This window comes from Tribolium castaneum, chromosome 1 (genome assembly GCF_031307605.1).
Source record: "Tribolium castaneum strain GA2 chromosome 1, icTriCast1.1, whole genome shotgun sequence".
Lineage (NCBI taxonomy): Eukaryota > Metazoa > Arthropoda > Insecta > Coleoptera > Tenebrionidae > Tribolium > Tribolium castaneum.
Window position 1 is genome coordinate 14,378,612 of NC_087394.1, and position 19,567 is coordinate 14,398,178.

Below are 19,567 nucleotides of genomic sequence, written 5' to 3' on the forward strand. Positions count from 1 at the left end.
AAAATTATGTTTTGAGGAATTGTAAAGTAAAGCCGATTATGCCAAACGTGAGCTAATCGTTAAAAGACTTCCTCACCAATTATTGTGATGGCAAATTTGGTACTTCTTTCAAGTGCTTTCTAAAATTGCAATTGAATAATGTATACGTACTTGACAATAATAAATGTACCTACTGATGGCATAGTAAAAAATCTAATTTATAATAAATTTAGCAGCTTTAACTCTGCTGTGTAGCGTGTCATTTTACCCACTAATTATTTGATGATTATTCCTTATTAGGTTGTAAATTAGTAATGTAGGTAAAGTAAATATTAAATAAAATTCTACTCTTCTGTTTAATTGAAACGATCAGTTGCATTTTTCCGTGTCATTAATACTATCGTTTCTATTTCCTGTCTTTCTTAGACTACTGCAAATTTAAAGATTACTCTTCAAAGCTGACTTTACCACAGATGTTTCGAAATAACCGAAATTAAAGGTTTTTAGGGTGGTACAGCTCGTCTTTGAAGGAAGTTTGATATTGACAATTATTGACAAAACAGACATTACACAATTAGATCACAATATCTTATAGAGAAAAAAGTATCAAGTTAGCTAATTTACATTTCTGGTACAATGTTATAAAGTCTTTAATTTTTAAAATTGTTTTAGAAAAAAAATTATTTCCCTTTTCAGATGAGAATTTGTTTAGTAAGTACATGTTTTCTAGAAAATTTTCTGGAGTTTTTAAAAATTTGGAGAATAAAATAAATTGTTTTATCTGATTGTTATTAAGAATTAAGGTACTGGACGTTGTCATGGATATTTTAGGTTAATTTTTGTGTAAATAATTTGTGACAACATGTGACACTGTCACCAAATCTTTTAAATCTTGACGCTTTTTTGGCACTTTTTCAATGCCAAAAAGCCGCTGTCTTTATTAAATTCATATGACGGCATACTTATTAAGAATTATAAATCATTAAGAATTATAAGAAATGTAATTACAAAAACATTTTATAAAGAATAGCATACCTTTAGAAACGATTTACAGAAAGTAAATAAATAAAAAAAAAAATAGCGGAGTTTTACAGGATATACCGGGTGATCAGTTTCAGTTGCTTTATTATAATACCTAAAATACCAAAGTTTTTTATTTTTCGACAAATACCTTCGCAACTTAAAACAAGGAAGCAACCAACGTCTTTTATTAATTTATATAGTATTTTTTATGTTGGGGTACATATTACATTATGTAGGTAAAACAACTATTTTGGTTATGATGATTTTTTTATCATTTGTTTTGATATGGAATGTCAGAAACTACAATATTTTTTTTTACCTATATGTATTTTAATTTTTTCCCTCCTTTTATTATTTAATGTACAAAAAGAAAAAGGTCTGACAACAGACTGATCCAAATCTTTATTATGACATTATGAGTCATTTAAAAAAAATCTTCGAATAAGTAGAATGTATTTTTTTAAATGCTACATTTTGACACCACAATGTCAGTTCTAACGTCATTTATTTTGGAGTAATGACGTCATTTTTAATTTTTTTAATGACAACAGACATTTCTGATTAGTGTTTTAAGTAGTATACATTTTTATGTTTTTGGTAAACTTATAAAACAATTCAAAAAAATTAAAAAATCAAAAAACACTAATGTAAAATTTATTAAAAAAACGAGATGTCTACTATCGAAAACAATAAACAAAAATGTCGGTTGTTATTTAAAAAAATATATTAATGACGTCACAACTCAAAAACGACTGACATCATAAATGTCATTATGTCAAAATGTAGCATTTAAAGAAAATTAACTCGACCTGCTCGAGGATTTTTTTGGAAAATGACTAATAAGTAACAACTAATAACAAAGATATGAATTTTGTGCCTTACTTTTGTTTCAGTCTGTACCTATATCTGGTATTTAATTGGAGATGGTATCAAAATAAAAAAAAATTAATCAAACATTCTTGTTCTTATGTTTTTGTTCATTCCTAATAAAATATTGGTGTTCAAATGTTGATTGTAGTTTCTTTATATCTATGTATTGCTTTTTTGTTCTGTATTTTTGTTATGTAATGTTTTTTTTCACTTTTAATTATTAAGGCCCAATTTCTAGAAATATATTTAATGGAGAGATAAATTTAAACCTCTGTTAAAACATAGCAACCCTAATCAGATACACATTACCTTAGCAACAGAGATGAAATTTAAATGAAGTTCATATATTTGATCAGGTTAACCATTTACAAGTAAGTTTGTCAAAAATGGACAAAAATTCCCATAGTCAGAATCTTTATTTACTAGACGAGCGGGGAAAATGTATATTTAACGAGCAGTAAACAAGTGAGTTAAACAGAAACTTTATCTGCAAGTTTAGTACATTTTATTCGATTGTGTCTTTTAAACCTTCCAATTTCAGAGATGTAAAATTTATCAGTGATCAAATTGTTATAGACAATAACATTTTTCTATACGTGGATTTTTTTGTGTCGAATCGTTTTTTGCGGAAAAAATGAACAATTTGTGTAAAAAAATAATTCATGATGTTTTTTTTGTTGGGGACCGCGTCAATGAATCAATGAATGAATAGGGTTTAAAACAGCGAATTAAAAATTTTAATCTGCTTGCGGATAAACGATAGCTTTAATAGGTTGTTTTGACACAAATAAACGTAAGTTATTTAAAAGTCAAAATCGAATAAGGTATACCTAGTTATTTATAATTTGTTACCTGTAGTGATATTATTTATTGTTTGTTTGTGGTTTTTAGACCATTACATGAGGGTGTTTGAAGTATCAATTCAAAATCATACTAAAAATTTAAGTGTTGTAATCCCTTATAATTTTCTAAGATAAAAAAGTACCTACCTAATCTAAAAGGAAAACACACGTGACTCAGTCTGTATATTTATTCAACATTTCGACAATCCTAATGACATTACATTCAAACTGTTGTGCCAATATTTGTGAAACAATTTTTATTTACAAAATTGTTCATAGGTAGGTATCGTCCTGTTCTCCTATATGGTAGGTCGTGTCAAATAAAACAACAAAAATGCGCATATAAAATGGTAAAATGTACGATTAGCTCTAAGCTCGTCAAACAAGTATTTATTGGCGAATTAGTATCACCTCTAGGTGAGCCGAGAAGTGTGGCGCCTTGTCCGGCGTGAAAAAACAGTTTTGCATTAGCTAGGTGGGTTGTAATTTGCATTACAAAGTGTACGAACTGTTTCGACCCGACACAACCAGGTTAGTTACCTGTAGTATCATTTTCAAATTTCAAGCTACAATTAAGCGACCATCAATCATCCGCATTAAGCCGAATTCAGCACAAACCATTCAACACTCGCCCTTTCCGCTCAAGAGTCGAAAACTAATCTTCCTCAAGCAAGTTCACGGAAATGCTATTGGTAGGACGTTTGCGCCGTGTTGAACTAGGCGCCTGCAACACTACCTGAACCTGAAGTGCTCTCATTGGCCGGGCTACGCCCCACACAGCCTGGCGCCTCGTCCCATTGGCCGCCCCCCCTCCACCAAACCTATAAAAACCTAGGCAGGCCTATTGCCTCCTCATTCGACCATTCGTTCGCTCGTAGTGCGTATCAGTGTTCAGTGTACGAAATGAAAGCTGTCAGTGTAGTGTGTGCAGACAACCTCACCGGAATCAACTCCGGGCGAGTGTCCAAGCCCAAAAAGGATATCGAGAACGAGGAGATCCAAATGTACATCAGCAAGCTGAAGGACCTAGTGCCCTTCATGCCCAAAAACCGGAAGCTCTCCAAACTGGAAGTCATCCAGTACGTCATCGACTACATCTGCGACCTGCAGAGCGCCCTGGAGACGCACCCCGCCGTGGGCAGCTTCGACGCCGCCGCCGCCCTGGGCCAGAAGAAGTCGCAGGAGGCGGTCAGCCCCCGACAGCCCCTCGGCCTGCGCGCCAGCCCCAACACCATCCTCTCCCCCTGCGAGGCCCCCGTGCTCCAGGTAAGCCATTGTTTGGGAAAACAATCGAGTTCTTGACCCAGTGGGGTCACGTGGTCGCATCCGGGATAAGCCGACACCTGGAGTAACGGTCCCGCCGTGCAGATGTGCCCGAACACGTGCATCGTCCTCAACATCTGGCCCGATTATTATTGTCCTTACATAAACTCCATTGATCGGCCCATAATGCTCACTTTATGTATTCATTCCTCCCCGAGACGCGATTCTCTTATCAATTGCCACCAAGTGTTCGACTCCGTGACACATGTTCAATTAGGGTAATTAGAAGGTCAGCTGGAAGGAACGACACATGCCCTTCTGGGGGTTTTCATTAATTTATGGGCCCCTATACTCCCATCAACACTACTTTCCCATGCTGTGATTCCGTCTCACAGTGGCGGCTCGTCAATATCACTCAACAATATTTTCGCTTTTTTTCGATAGATTTGTACAATGTGTTTTTAAATGATTCTCATCTAGTGGTCTGTGAATTTCCCATGTAAATTCAGAAATGCCGCTTTGTAGAATTAATGACAGGCATTTAGACACCGAATATTACCATTCTCTAATCCGGAAATAAGCTTCGACAATAAAAGTGTTTTCTTGCACAGTGTAACAATTTAGATTTAGAATTAGTTAATTGACAATTTGACACAACTGACAGGTTTGACATTTATTGACAGAGAATTCAGTTGAGCAGAGCTCAAAGTTAACTAGATAAGAATCATTTAGAAACACATTGTAGAAAAACTCATTTATGTGCGAATTAGGTACATAGTAATGACTGCACTTTTGATGTTTTTGATTAATTTACTTTGCTTTTGAATGAAAAACCGACAGAAATGTCACTAAAAATTCCGTTATTTTTTGCTAAAAATCGCTCATTTTAGGAAGTTCTTGTTTATGCGTACAACTACAGAGTGTCCTAGCGAATTGGTACATTATTTATCTTTAAATGTTAGAAAATCAATCCAGTTTTTTTTTCAGGCGTACCTGTCTCACCTAAATTTTATCTGACTACAATCACGAAAATAAAAAAATTAAGAAGTTTGTTGCGTGTTAATTACATATTTAAAAATTTTAAATGATACAACCTATTCTTTATTTTCTCATCTCTAGAAACATTAACAGATTAGTGTCTCTTACTGATTACTCAAAAGATATAATTTGTTCACAATTGTTTTAAACACGTAGCAAACCTAGATTTATTATTCTTATGTTGGCTTTAGGTACTGGCTTTATGACATTCTCTTGTCAAAGATTCGCCTTGTCAGTACGACTACTTGTTAATTTAAAATGCTGAAAATATTTTTTGCTGATAAGAGAGCTTGTGTCAAATAATGCTTTAAGGTATAGAAGAAAAACAATAGGGAACGGTGTTTATTCAGCCTTCTAGTATTCTATGTGGTACCAGCTTTTGTTTTTTGGCAAATTATGAGGAAAGTATTTGATATAAATGAAGAAAAAAAGTGTTAAGGAATGTGGAAGGCTGATCGTTTGACATTTTATATAATTTTTTCGTTGATTTTAAGAAACGACTTAGTATCTAAAATTTGGCTTACAAGTAGTAGATACAATTTTGGTAACGGAGATATTTTAGCAAAAAAGTATGCAGTTAAAATATGCATGCAAATGACATTTAGGTATTAGTGTAAAACCAATAGCTACTTTTGAAAATTAAAGATATTAAGAATAATAAATGTAAAAAATAACACTCACATTCTAAACAAATAAGTTTTCTAACTCTTCCAAACACAACAGGACCTGGAATGTTTATAAATAACAATGTAGGACACTTTTGGTAACCCAGCGGTGGTACATTTTTGGAAACAAATAAAACAAAAAATAAAGTTAAAACTGATTTTGTACGAATAAGAGAATGCTAAACTATTGTAACTGATAGCTCAATAACACGCAGTGTATACAACATTATTTGCAATAATAACAGCACAAAAAAACCTTTTCAAAAAGTTTGATTACTTGTAATTGTAAGAAATCTGTTCTTTCGTTGATAACACAATAAAATCTTTAGCTACAACTTTGAATTTTACTATACTGTCAAATTACTCTTGGTCAGTTGTTGGAGATCAATATAAGCACTTTTTTTTCAATTCAATCTACAATCTAAGATCCGGTACCAATATTAGCTATTTTCCCTAATGTGTATTTTTTTAATTAATTTTTAAAGTCACATATCTAAAAAGGCGTGTCTTTATCAAAAATATCAAATTATTTCAAAAACTAAGCAGAATCGACCAATTTAACTTTAGGTCAAAATCATCAGTATTAAAAGCTGTGTCCAAAAATGCAATAAAATTTAGGATGTTCTATTAAAAAAACGTGAATTTGTATTGTTGTTCATTTTTGAAACTCCCTGTGTAGTATTTGAAAATAATTTTAGCTGGTAGAAATTTTCAGTTATTCAATTATTAACTGGCTGGGACAGTGTAGTTAATTGTATTTTTCGATAGTTGAGATGGTGAATTTTTGTCGAGCCGCCGCTGGCGTGTGATCTAATCCGTGAGTCGCTGAAGCATGTCAGCAATTTAGAAATTGGCATTTTGAAATCGAAAAACCGTGACTGCTTTGTGTGGGGGGCGGATGAACACGTGCAGTGAAATGAACGCCGATTTCCAATTCAATCCGGTTGAACCGTTACTTTTATTGAAAGAAGAAATTTGCTGAATCTCTTTCGCTAAGTTGTTGTTTTTGTTGCAGACGCCTGAAAAACTGACGCCGTCAGAGAGGCAGGTCCCTTGCTAAGTGGGATCTTCGAACACAGTGATCTTGAATATCATCCTCATCTCATTCCGAAAGAATCAGCCTCGGACTGCGAGGCTCTATTTTTGGATAAATCGCCTCATTTTAGTTAGAAAGAACGACTGAAGCCATTATTTATATTGCGAGTGGAGAGGAACTACAGTGTGTGCGTTGAGGAGAAAGTGAAATATGTGAAGCACTTAGTGATGTACCTGTTTATGTTGCAATTGTTATGTAGATTTTATTTTATTGTTTTGTACATATGTTAGGCGAGTTTATTGTACTTTTCCATTTTTTTATTTGGTAGTAATGCAAAATTCATTCGTGAAATTTTGACTGTAGCTTTATCACAGATTTTAATTGATTGATTTTGTGACTTTTCATTCTGTGATTTTTAGCAAGTAATAGTGTACAAAGTGTAATCTCTGCGCGAGAATTGTTGGGGTCACGGTTTCGACTGTGATTTTGACTCTGTACATTTTTGTTTCTAGAACTTATTGTAAATAGTTACCTATATAGCAACTGAATGTTGTTTGAATTTTTATTATATGAAGATATTTCAAATAAAATGATTTTAGAAGGAATCCAGTTTCATTTCTCAACACACTCATTATCTAATTGATAAACCTGGCAGATGTTGGAAGTCACCCAATACTGACATTTGGTATTAGCTATCGATTTTTTGAATTAATAAACGTAACAGGTGGTGTTCTAAAGGGTGGCCGATTGGGAACAAAATGTGGGAAAAAACATTAGGGGTGGATCCGTACGCTCAATTAACACTAAGTGCGGAAAACTGTCCGATAACACACCGATGAGGGTTTCTTAACAAAATGCTAGGGTTGAAAATTAATTTATTAAATTGAAAAATTACCAGTTTTAGTTGCTTTCCGAGACATCGAAAACAATTATAAAAAGTTTTTTAAATTTTTGACTGACGTAGACTGACGCAAGGACGAGACAAAGCGGTTTGAGTTTAGCATTGTGTTGAAGGTGAACTTTAAATTTTTTCACGTTCAGTCTTTCGTGGAAAAGTCTACCTTGTATTTGCAACACAATAATGCGCGGTCTGATCTTTGAATAAGTGAAAAAGTAGCCCAAAGTTTGATTGTGTTTTCCACAATTGATGCCGTAACTAATCCTAACATGTTTTAATCCAAAAATAAACCTGAAATTGAAATAAATTATGTGTTTTTTTCGAATCGTTTACGAATGTTTTTTTATGTCCATGTACTTAATTATTTCATGAAATTTTGACGAAAATTTCCAAATTGGATCGAAAATTGGGTATTTTTTGCGCTTAAATACGTTTTTGAACTAACATCTGTCTTTGACGAGACTTAAAATCGAACGAGAAATTAACCAAAGTAACCACAATCTGTAGGTATCTAATGGCGTTATTGCTGTTTGTTGTGAGCAAATACTGACGACTGTTAAAACAAAATTTAATTTTTCTGAGAAATTTCTGGGGAAAAAAGAATTTTGATGAATTCTCCAAAAAACATAATTGTGGAGACTTACGTGCAAACATAGGTAGTATAATGTTTGGTGAAGAGTTGTGTTTAAAAGAGAAATTTTGAAGTTAAGTTTTTACTATACAGAGTGGTCCAGTCGAGTTCTTCTGTAGCTCAGTTATTATTAAATTTGTACTTTTGGTATTTTGTAGATGTTTTAGTCCAGGACGGATTTGAGAAAAATATTTTTGATTATTTAAAGAGTACAAAAAAGTAAGTCTTTATAATAATATTTTTTAACGGCATGCTATTATTTTTTAGTTTCTTACATATCTCTATTTTTTTCTGGTTTAGGTATCAGTGGTAAAAAAAATAAAAAAAAAAAACGTTTTACACATTTAATTTTAAAAATTAATAAAAATTGCAATCAGTGCTTCTTTGATAACATTACTACTATATACAGTCACGATCAAAAAGAATGACACTCCTACCAATAAGGCCGGATAGACTAAAATCTTTTAGGTCATAAACTGCAACAAACAGGTAAGTTGACAAACTGTCAGCTAGTTTATAATATCCACTTAATTTATGTAATACTCAAACGTACTCATTAACCATATCATAACAAAAAGGTGTGTGGCCGCGGCCTTAGGGGTATCATTCTTTTTGACCGTGAATGTACGCGTTGAACAAGGTCTAAAAGACTTACTAAATAAGTTTCATTGATCTGAATTACAACAGGGTGTTCCAAATTTACTTCCAAACTTTTTATTTTGTTTATTTCAATTTGGATTTTTACATTATTCGATACGGAATTAGAAAGTGATTTTTTTTTATTACAACCCTAACCTAAATCCTAGCACATTCGGAGTTATTTGCCAAAAACATTAACCAAGTTCGACTTTTAATCATTAAGGTCATTTGTCGTTGACAGAAACAGTTTTTAGCAAATAACTCTATATGTGTTAGCATTTACGTTAATGCAGTGATGACAAAAAAATGTTCGTTTTTTAAATCCCCATCGAATGATATAAAAATAAACAGTGGTACCCATTTAAAATGACCAAAATAAAAAGCTCCAAAACTTAAAAAGTTTTAAAGTTAACTGTGAAAACCCTGTGGTAAGTCAGATCAGATTAAGTAATAAATCTGTTAGATCTTGTATTACAAGTTGTACCTAGTCACAACATTATCAAAAGAGCAATGTATTTTTTATTAATTTTTATAACTAAAGATGTAAAACCATTTTTTTTAGTGTTTATTTTTGTTAACAGTAATCTTTGAACCAATTTGAAAAAATTTTTAAGGACATCTAAAAAGCTAAAAAGGTACCCTAATGAGCCCAAAAAAATAATAGTTTGTCATTTAAACAATGTATACAGGGTCGCTAAAAAGTATGGATACAGTTAAATATTTTCAGAACGGTTTAACTGAGAACCTTGAAATTTAGGAAACAGTTAAAAGTGTTTAAATTCTATTATTTGGGAGCATTTTCAAATTTTTATCGTCATTTATTTTGAAAATACAAGGCTAACTTGATTTTTTTGAAATGGCACGAAGGGTCAAATTTTATCATGTTTAAGGGAGCATTTTTTTCTGAATTTATTGATGTAACGTAATACCCACTTTTACTTTTATTAAAAGATAAAAAAAAATAAAAAAAAGATAAAAAATTTAAAAATTTTCTGAAACTGTAAAACTAAGTTAACTGTTCTTAGCGATATGTGTCACTTGTATATTAGCCAAAAATTAAAATTGGGTGCAATAATTAGTTTAATAATGGTACATTGATCGGAAACAAATCTCATGTTGGTTTATTATGGGGACAAAAAGCCAAAAAGTTAGAGGAAATCATTTTGAACATCTTTTGTAGCATAAAAATAAAGTATTTCATGATTCAATCTTTTTAATTAAAACGTGTTTTTTCCCGTTAAAAGTGTGATTTTAACAATTATTATTAACTTTTACTTATTTTTTGGTCAGTGTTTAAACAGCAAAGAGCTAACGACAGAAAAATGTACATGAAAATGTAACATTTTTCAAAATTTTCGATTTTTTTTTTAAGTTTCGATTAAATTAATGTGTTATACCATAGAACTCAAAAAAATGCTCCTCTTAAAAATATTAAATTTGACCTTTGTTGCTCTTTACAAAAAATCAAGTTAGCCTTGTATCCGAAGAACAGATGAAGACAGCAATGTAATAACCACCTGAAACGTTAGAATTTATATACTCTTAAGCTTCAATAAGTTCTGATGAATAGTTTTTATAATATTTAACTGTATCCATACTTTTTAGCGACCCTGTATTATGACATAATACTTTTTTGGGACACTCAGTATAATCAAAAATATTTTCCGCAAATACGTCCTAGAGAATAAATAACGTCAACAAAATATCAAAGTCCAACTTTGCTAAGAACTGAGCTACAGAAGATGGGAGCTGGGCGGACCATGCTGTATAGTATAGTATAGATATGTACAGGCTGTCCCAGCGAGCAGGAAAAGTCCGTTATTGACCTTTACATAATTAAAAAATAAAATTTTATTTACAAGAGTCGTAGATCTAACCCTCCACATTACCTAATATTTTTTTTTCAAATATACAACTTAAATTTTAATAATTTTTTTGACAAAGCTTCTACTACTCAAAAACTAAGAATCTTAGAAAAATTGGACTTTCACCACTCCAAACTTAAAAAACAAATTCCAAAATTTTAGAATTAGTTTGTTAGTGAACTGCGTCCAATAATTCACAATTTTTTCGCTGCATGATGACAGCAGATAATGTTTACCAAAATATTGTGCAAATTGCAGCTGTGCTATAAATGTTTGTTGTATTTTATTTCAATACAATTGCCGCAGGTGTTTAATTTGCGGCATTCATAAGATAAGGAAACGATTTAAGCCTAGTCTTAAGTGCATTCTTGAAAATTTCGTCCCTCGCCACCGTCATTGGCCAAAAATTGCGGTATCAGTAGTACGAGCCAATCTAGAGGCTGTGAGTGCGTCGGTACACTTTTCAAGTGGATTTATTTCAATGATTTATGACGAAAAAATTAAGTTCAGGTACACTCTATCCTTGAAAGTCGAGTAGAGTACACACAGGTGTAACGATGGCACAGCTGGGAGTGCTACAGCACTAAAACCGTATCAATCATTATCAAAACAAAACATTTCGGTACATTACAGATGTTTTGTTGTCGGACTTTGGAATTTAATTGCACGAATATGAGCGATTTTTATCGCCACGTAAATGTTTGGCAATAAATTATAATTTAAAACGCTAGTATTTTTATAATTTAACAAGAGACATAACTTATGCAACGACCACCTACTCGTCTCGTAAAAATTGTCGTCAAAGTGACACAAAACAGGAAATTACGGTTCTTTGACTTGTCGGAATAACTGGAAACACTATTGTGCTGATTAAATTTACCTTTGCCAATGCTAACTTCAGCGATTTTAGAATGGAGTATTGCAGAGCTGACAAAATACATTCTAATATGATTATAGCCAGGAAATGTGCCACTGTGGAAAAATTAGCAGGAAATTTAAGCAACTATTTGCTTGTTGTGGTTACAAAACAATACTAATGAAGCAAAAATCACTGTTGTAAAGTTTTCCACTTACCAGCTGTAATTAATTTAAAATAAACAATACTGCATTAACTTTTTAAGTCTCTACGTCATCTCATCGATTTTATTATGTGTATTACAAGAAACATTGCAGAAAATATTTCAGTCTGTACGTTTTTTTATCGTTCTACTCAACATTATTTATTTTAAAAAATATGCAAATTTTTACGATTCAAGCAAAATTAAAATTTTTCAGTTTAAAACTTGAAACCGAAAATAAAACTAGAAACTTGTTTGGATTTAAAGGGAGGCATTTTTTTCGTTATACCCAATGAAGGCTCGGTTTCTGGTAGAAAGTTTTAACTCCCAGTTTGTTGTCTACTTTAAATTAAACTAAGGTTTAAAATTGAACAGTGTTTCTGGTTCTTTCTGGTAGTAATCTAAAACAAAACGTTTTTCCATGTTAAAGTGTTTGAATTTATACTAGTTGTACTTAGGTGTTCAAATCGTAATAGAAAACTGTTGAAAAATAAAGAAGACCACACTTTCATATCTTCACATCTATTTCAGACTAAATTTTCATGAAGTTTGATTTTGTGTGATTTCTATGTAAAAGATAAAAGATTATTGTTTTAATTTTATTTCAATGTTATTAGGTATTTATTTTTTTTAACATACTAGTAATACATTTTCTCAAAAAACAATAGTGAGGATACCGTAATTGGTACACACTGAACTAAAAATAACGTACAAAATTCATACCGTTGTTGTGGTTCATGGCAACATTTACAACGTCATTGGCTTTTGACCCACATTTTTACAATGTTTTTGATAGGATACTCCTGATGAATAAAATAAAATAAACAAGTTAAAAAGTTATTAATAATAAGTTTAATAATAATAATAATAATAATAATAATAATAATAATAATAATAGTAATAGTAATAATAATAATTAATATTAATATTAATTAATAAAATTTAAATTGTAAACACGACTCGTGAGGCAAAGTTTAGCATTAGAATTTAACCCCGCCTTAACAACTAAGAAGTAAATAATCAGAATAATAAATAAATAAATGAGCAAATAAACGAAAAGACTTAGAAAAACTGCACTGTAGTAAAACTCAAAAACTTGAAGTAAAATAATTTATAAAAGATTAAACAAAAAGAAAATAACAGAAAAATGTGATCTTATTTTATTGCGTAAAATTGTTCATCGAGAGTTTTTCTTTAAGTAAATGACAGTATAACTTTATTGTATTGTAAGTGAGTGATCTTTCAAATATTGCTGTTATAAAAACTAATGTAGAATTAATAAAAGTAATGATAGTTCAGCAATATTACGCACAGAAACGTGATGGCAACTTTTTCTCGAATAAAATAGTTAGTTTCCTGCTTTGCTTTATATTATTTACCATAAGAGTGGGTTACCTTGAGACGAAATTCAAAATTTTAATAATTTTACAAATAGTCTTTATCTGTAATTTCTTTTCTTACTTTTTGTAATTCTTTTTATTAATAATTCTTTTATTATAAGTGTCAATTTAGGAGGAATTATTTAAATTTCATATTCTTTTGTCTTATAAGACGAAAATTCAGAAAAAAAAGTTAACACAAATCTATTTGGAACATGCTCTGTTTTCTTCTTTTTATATAAATTCTTTTTGGTAGCTTATTGTTTGTATCTTCGCCTATTTTTTTATCTTTTTCTTTCTTTTTTTCAAAATTTTTTTACAATTTTTTATTTTCCTAGGGTATCAGTGTATACAGGGTGCTCAAAAACTGGCGCACCAACTCAGTGGTACGTTATTGAGAAGCAAGTGCAGATTACGAGAAAAATGTTGAAAAAAAAATCCTAAAGTTATATTTTAAAAAATCTGGAGCTACAAACTTATTGTGTTAACTTCTGTAGTTTTCATATTTTTTTTATATGTTTATGTTTTATACCAGGTAATCGTTCCGTAACAAAACGATGAATAATTATTTTAAAATTTACTATCAGACTTTAGCAGTTTTTTTAATTTAAAAAAATTAAAATTCATCAAAAAAATCACAATGTGTAGATGTGCCAACACTGGGAAACCGTTTCAAAAATAATTTATTTTTATTGTTGCTCAAATTCTATTGCGATCATGACTGTTAGACAACGTTGCCACATATCATTTACCTAAAATTAGTTATTTATCAATATCTTTAATACAAAGAATTTTTTTATTATTTTTACCATTATATGTAACCACTTCTCTACCACACACCATTGAGTTGGTGCGCCAGTTTTTGAGCACGCTGTAGTTTTTTTGCTGTGAGCTTCATGGGTGCCCCATTTGTTCATGATTAAAAAAACTGTACGTATTTTCAAATCAACGTGTGAAACATATCCACATGTTTACATACCTTAGGTATGTAACCGAAAATATTCAAATGTCTTATCCTGGCTATGTCTCATGGCGGCCTACTTTCCCCTACGTTTTATTTCAAATATACAGGGTCGCTAAAAGTATGGATACAGTTAAATTATTATAAAAATTATTTAACAATACTTATTGAAATTTAGAAAATGCTTAAGAGTGTATATACGAGTATTCTATAGTTTCAGATATTTATCAAGTTTCTATCTCCATTTGTTTTTATGATACAAGGCTAACTTGATTTCTTTTAAACGGCAAAAAGGGTCCAATTTAGTATTTTTAAGAAGAGCATTTTTTTCCGAGTTTTATGATGTAACACATGCATCCCTTATTTTAATCGTAACTTAAAAAAGTAAACTAATAAAATTTTGAAAAGTGTAAAATTTTGTTAGCACTTTGCCGCTTTAACATTAACTAAAAAGTAATTAAAAATTAATAATAATTGTTAAAATAACACTCTTAACAGAAAAAAAACACATTTCAATAAAAAAATGTTTAAACACGAAATACATGATTTTTATACTACAAAAAATGGTTTCGATTGACTTCTTGGCTTTCTTGGCATAAGCTCTGTGTCACTTAAATGTGCTGTAGTTAAACTAATTATTACCCAGAAGTAATTTTTGGATAATATACAAATGACAGATCACTAATAACAGTATTAAAAGCTAACTTAGTTTTACTTTTCCAGAAATCAAGAATTAAATTTTTGAATGTTTATTTTTTTTGCTTTTAATAGAAATAAAGGTGAATTCAGAAAAAAATGTCCTTTTAGAAATTATTGAATTTGATCTATCGTGCCATTTAAAAAATCAGGTTAGCCTTGTATTTTCAAAATCAGTGAAGGTAGAAAACTGAAAAAGATCTCAGATAATAGAATTTAAACATTTTAAACTGTTCCCCAAATTTCAAGGTGCTCTGCAAAATCGTTCTGAAAGTATTTAGCTGTATCCATACTTTTTAGCCACCCTGTATAGGTACAGGGTATAGCTCTACCGTAGATTCAGCATTATTTTTTTTATTTGTTTTAAATCTTTTTTTAAACATTACGATATCGACTGCTTCTTTTCACATTCTAATATTTTACTCGAAAACGGTAGGTATATTTGTAGAAAAAAATACAAAAGAAAAAAAAATTAAACAAGCTTAAAAATTCCAGAAATAATGCATCAAAGCCAAACTAATTTGTGCTACAAATTACGAAACATGGAAGCATTTTGACAAACATATTATGTTTGTTAAAACAAAATATATTCAGTTTAAATCACATGATTTGAAAAAATAATTAGAAAATTATCGATAGGACAAGATTTTCGCGCGATCTTTTAAAAGTTTTATCTGGTAAGCGTTTTAATACTTAGGACTCAATTTAAAACCTAAAACCTAATCTGCATGCCGTTATCTAGGTCAGCTCGTTTTAATTTTAAGAAATAATTAATTATTTTCTTTATCAAAGATTAGTCTAATCATTGTAATAAAGAACCAAAAATTATTTTTAGACAATTTCTGCGAGAACAACTGGCAAACAAGATTAGTCTAATCATTGAAATAAAGAACCAAAAATTATTTTTAGATAATTTCTGCGAGAACAACTGGCAAACAAGTGTGTTTCCCAAAACAAGTGTCACCACTTTTGCGAAAATCTCCAGTATTTGATGAGTTATTAAGTTTAATACTTTGCCGTTACGATAAAATTTAAACAGGCGTTGGCTATAATAAACAAATATTTCCCAAGAAAAATATCAAGAGAGTTTACCATAAAAATCGGAATTACTTATCACATAAAATTACAGATAAAGTACAAACAAACAATTTTCATAGTCCACCACTTCGGTGGAGTTTATTTCACAGATGATGCGATATCAATCTGGGCCACTTGAAAATACCGAAAACCTCAAGTATTTAGTCGTACTCATTTGGACACCTGTGTACATTTTCAGTACGTTTGTACTGTGTATTAGCACGCAAACAGGTCCGCGCACCGTAGCAAATCGTGTTTTTATGCGCTCACTTACCACAACGACCTCAATGAGAATTCTGACAAGTGTTCGACTTTTTATATGTGTATGGATTACATAAGGCGTAATATGGATGAAGATAACCATACTGCATTTATTTGGTCAACACCTGTGCAGTTGTGGCGGTTCTATACAGTTATGGCAGTAGCTTCGAGGCTCGAGCACTCCTCACCTTTTTTTCTTTAATTAAATTGTACTGTACTTTTTTAATGAATATTTATTCATTTGCTTATGGCAAATGTGCAGTAGGTGTTATTCAAATCAGGAGCTGTGCTTGCATATAAGGTATTAAAATAATTAGCGGAAAACTAGTTTGGGAGCAGTGTTCTTTGAATTTGCCTCACTTTATGGACCATCTGGACGGCATTTACTCAGCTACATAAGCTCAACCTACAGTTTTTTTTTTCTCCACAGTTTACCAAAATTACTTTTTTTAAATAAATTTCATTGTATAAGATATAATTAAAAATGTTTGAAAAATCGTCACTCTTTTTTAATTCCGTTCTTGAAAAAAAAAGAGTCCTGCTTGTGGAATCCAAAGACATTTACGAAAAATGGATGGTTTCACTATATGAAAAAAATTACAATAAAATATTAATTATAACAGACGATTAAGCAAAGTCCACTTCTGTATCATAAAACCTTAGAAGCAATTAAGTAAAAGAAAACTTGTTTAGTTAAAACTGAATTCTAAAACTTTTTGGTGGAATTAATACGTTTTTTTAACTAAACTAAAAAGCCAAAGTTAGCAATGTCGACAGCTTGCTCTGAAATCAAATTAGCTCTGTCATATATACCGGGTGTATCAGAAATACGTGTGTTAATTTTACCACGTAATAAAACTCTAAAGTACAACATCAAGCAAGTTAAAAAGTTATTAATAATAAGTTTATTAAGTTTAATAATAATAATAATAATAATAATAATAATAATAATAATAATAATAATAATAATAATAATAATAATAATAATAATAATAATAATAATAATGATAATAATAATAATAATAATAATAATAATACAACTCGTGAGGCAAAGTTTAGCATTAGAATTTAACCCCGCCTTAACAACTAAGTAGTAAGTAATCAGAATAATAAATAAATAAATGAGCAAATAAACGCAAAGACTTTTAGAAAAACTGCATTGTAGTAAAACTCAAAAACTTGAAACAAAATAATTCATAGAAAATTAAACAAGAAGAAAATAACAAAAACAACTTAATTATAAAATGTGTTCATACTTTATTGCGAAAATTGTTCATCGAGAGTTTTTCTTTAAGCAAATGACAGTATAACTTTATTGTATTGTAAGTGAGTGATCTTTCAAATATTGCTATTATTAAAATTAATGTAATTAATGTAGTTAAGACTAAATTCTAAAATATTTTGGTGGAATTAATAAGTTTTATTAACTTAACTAAATGCCAAAGTTGGCAATGTCGACAGCTTGCTCTGAAATCAAATTAGCTCTGTCATATATACCGGGTGTATCAGAAATATGTGTATTAATTTTACCACGTAATAAAACTCTTAACCACATTTCTTTATAATATTTTGTAAAATTCTTAATTATTAATTTCACTGTTTCCACTTTTCTTTTGTGTAAACGAGCCGGTTGGTGTTTTATAATTAGTTTTTATTTATAGCAACAATTTTCACTTTTTATTTTATTCAAAAATTACAAATAAAAAAATGTTTTATTTATTGAGCTTCCCTACCTGTTAAAATTAACACACGTATTTCTGATACACCCTGTATGTATTTCGTAAATACAGAGGTTTGCTTTGTTCAATTTATAAACAGTAGCATAATACTAATTTTTCCACTATGAAAACATTCAATTTAAAAAAAGAAAAAATAAGAAATTTAGAAAAAATCTTTAGATTCACTTTCTATAACAAGTGTTAAAGTTTTAGCATGTCATCCTGTGTAAGTAAATTAAATATTTGAATTAAATAGTTTTAAACTATGTATCTAAAATTGATTTTTTTAATTTTAAGTTTCAACAATTTTGGAACCATTGAAAAAAAGTGCTTTGTGTAGAATTGTAGAAACAATTCACTTTCTGAAAAAACTGGCTCCAAATCAATAATCATGTAATTAGGTAATTACCTACTAGTAAAAAATATTTTTAATACTTATATTTCAAAAACATATTTGTATTTTTTGTAAAAAATGTTTAGTTACTTAAATATTTTCTTAGAAAACAAAAATATACTATCAGTGAGTAGCAAAATTACGGAATACATTTATAAAAACTGAATATTGCTACACAGGGTTTTAGGGAATGGGTTACTAATATTTTTCATACGACTGTCTCATGATCAGACGACTTGAAAACCCTTCTACCACTTTGCCAAAAAGTGCAGGCTTTCTTCAGAAATTCTTATTTACCCATCTATTGAGAGCCACTGTGTGGTTTTATGGTAATTTGAATATTAGATGTTAATTTTTCCTTAAACAAAATGCACATAGTGGGCAAGAAGTTAATTTACGTCTTTCGATTTGTCAATTATTTTAAAGTACACGCTAATTTTTATCATTCCTATTCAGAGGTTCTCAAAATCTGGGACCTTAAGGACTTTTTCTACGGCTTCATGAGAAAATATCGTTTTCCACCTTCCAAAGTATTCCATATGGAATGTTATTTCCTTCCAAGGAAAACAAATGATATTTTCGGAAGGTTCGGTTCCGATATAACCTGCCAAAAAAAATTTTGGTCATTAGAAAGATTCAGCAAGTTCAGAAAATCTTTTTTTGTTAACTCAAAAATAATAAAGATAAATTAACTTTTATCATTAGTGCACAGCAACGTTTGATCTAATTTTCAATAATTTTTATTTCGAAAACGAAAATACTTTTATTAGACATTTTTTTTGTATGAGTTCTACTTATAGTCACTTATTACTAGATTTTGTGTGGCAGGTTATATCTGGACCACTCTGTATTGATTTGAGTAAAATACTGAATCAAGTCAACATGTTTTCAGTGTTAAAATAAATTTAAATATTCCAGTGTTTTGGCGCTTATGCTATACTATTCAGACTAAACCAAAAGTAATATATGTATCTTGTAATTCATATCTTGTTATAAAAGTTATCGATAATTAAATTACACATAAAAGATATTTTTTTGTTTTTGCATAAAACATAAATGCATAAAATGCATTAAAACAGTTTATAAAGAATTACATCTTATAAAATAAAGCAAGAAACTGAAGATAAGGTTCTTTATATAAAATTATTAATAAATGTGTACCTTTCTTATTTTATTTTATTCTTTTTGAATTTTTTGTTGTACACTATCAAAAACACATTGTTTTATCACTACCAAAAAATGGCTCGCTACTTTTGAATCACCCTGTAGTTTTA

General features: G+C 30.2%; 1 protein-coding gene and 1 long non-coding RNA gene across 2 annotated transcripts; one reads left to right on the forward strand and one right to left on the reverse strand.

Annotated features, from left to right (window-relative positions):
* Positions 1 to 2,884: 2,884 nt before the first annotated feature.
* Positions 2,885 to 3,431, reverse strand: LOC135265756 (uncharacterized). The gene is made up of 2 exons (XR_010333602.1): positions 3,333 to 3,431; positions 2,885 to 3,280 (listed from the first exon to the last, which is right to left on the reverse strand). It is a non-coding gene; the product is annotated as an uncharacterized LOC135265756 (long non-coding RNA).
* A 104-nt stretch (positions 3,432 to 3,535) lies between these two features.
* emc (extra macrochaetae) lies at positions 3,536 to 7,321 on the forward strand. Its single transcript, XM_964922.5, has 2 exons — positions 3,536 to 3,980; positions 6,696 to 7,321. The coding sequence occupies exons 1-2, from the start codon at positions 3,618 to 3,620 to the stop codon at positions 6,738 to 6,740; spliced, it is 408 nt and encodes a 135-aa protein (XP_970015.3). The 5' UTR covers positions 3,536 to 3,617; the 3' UTR covers positions 6,741 to 7,321.
* The last annotated feature ends 12,246 nt before the right edge of the window (positions 7,322 to 19,567 follow it).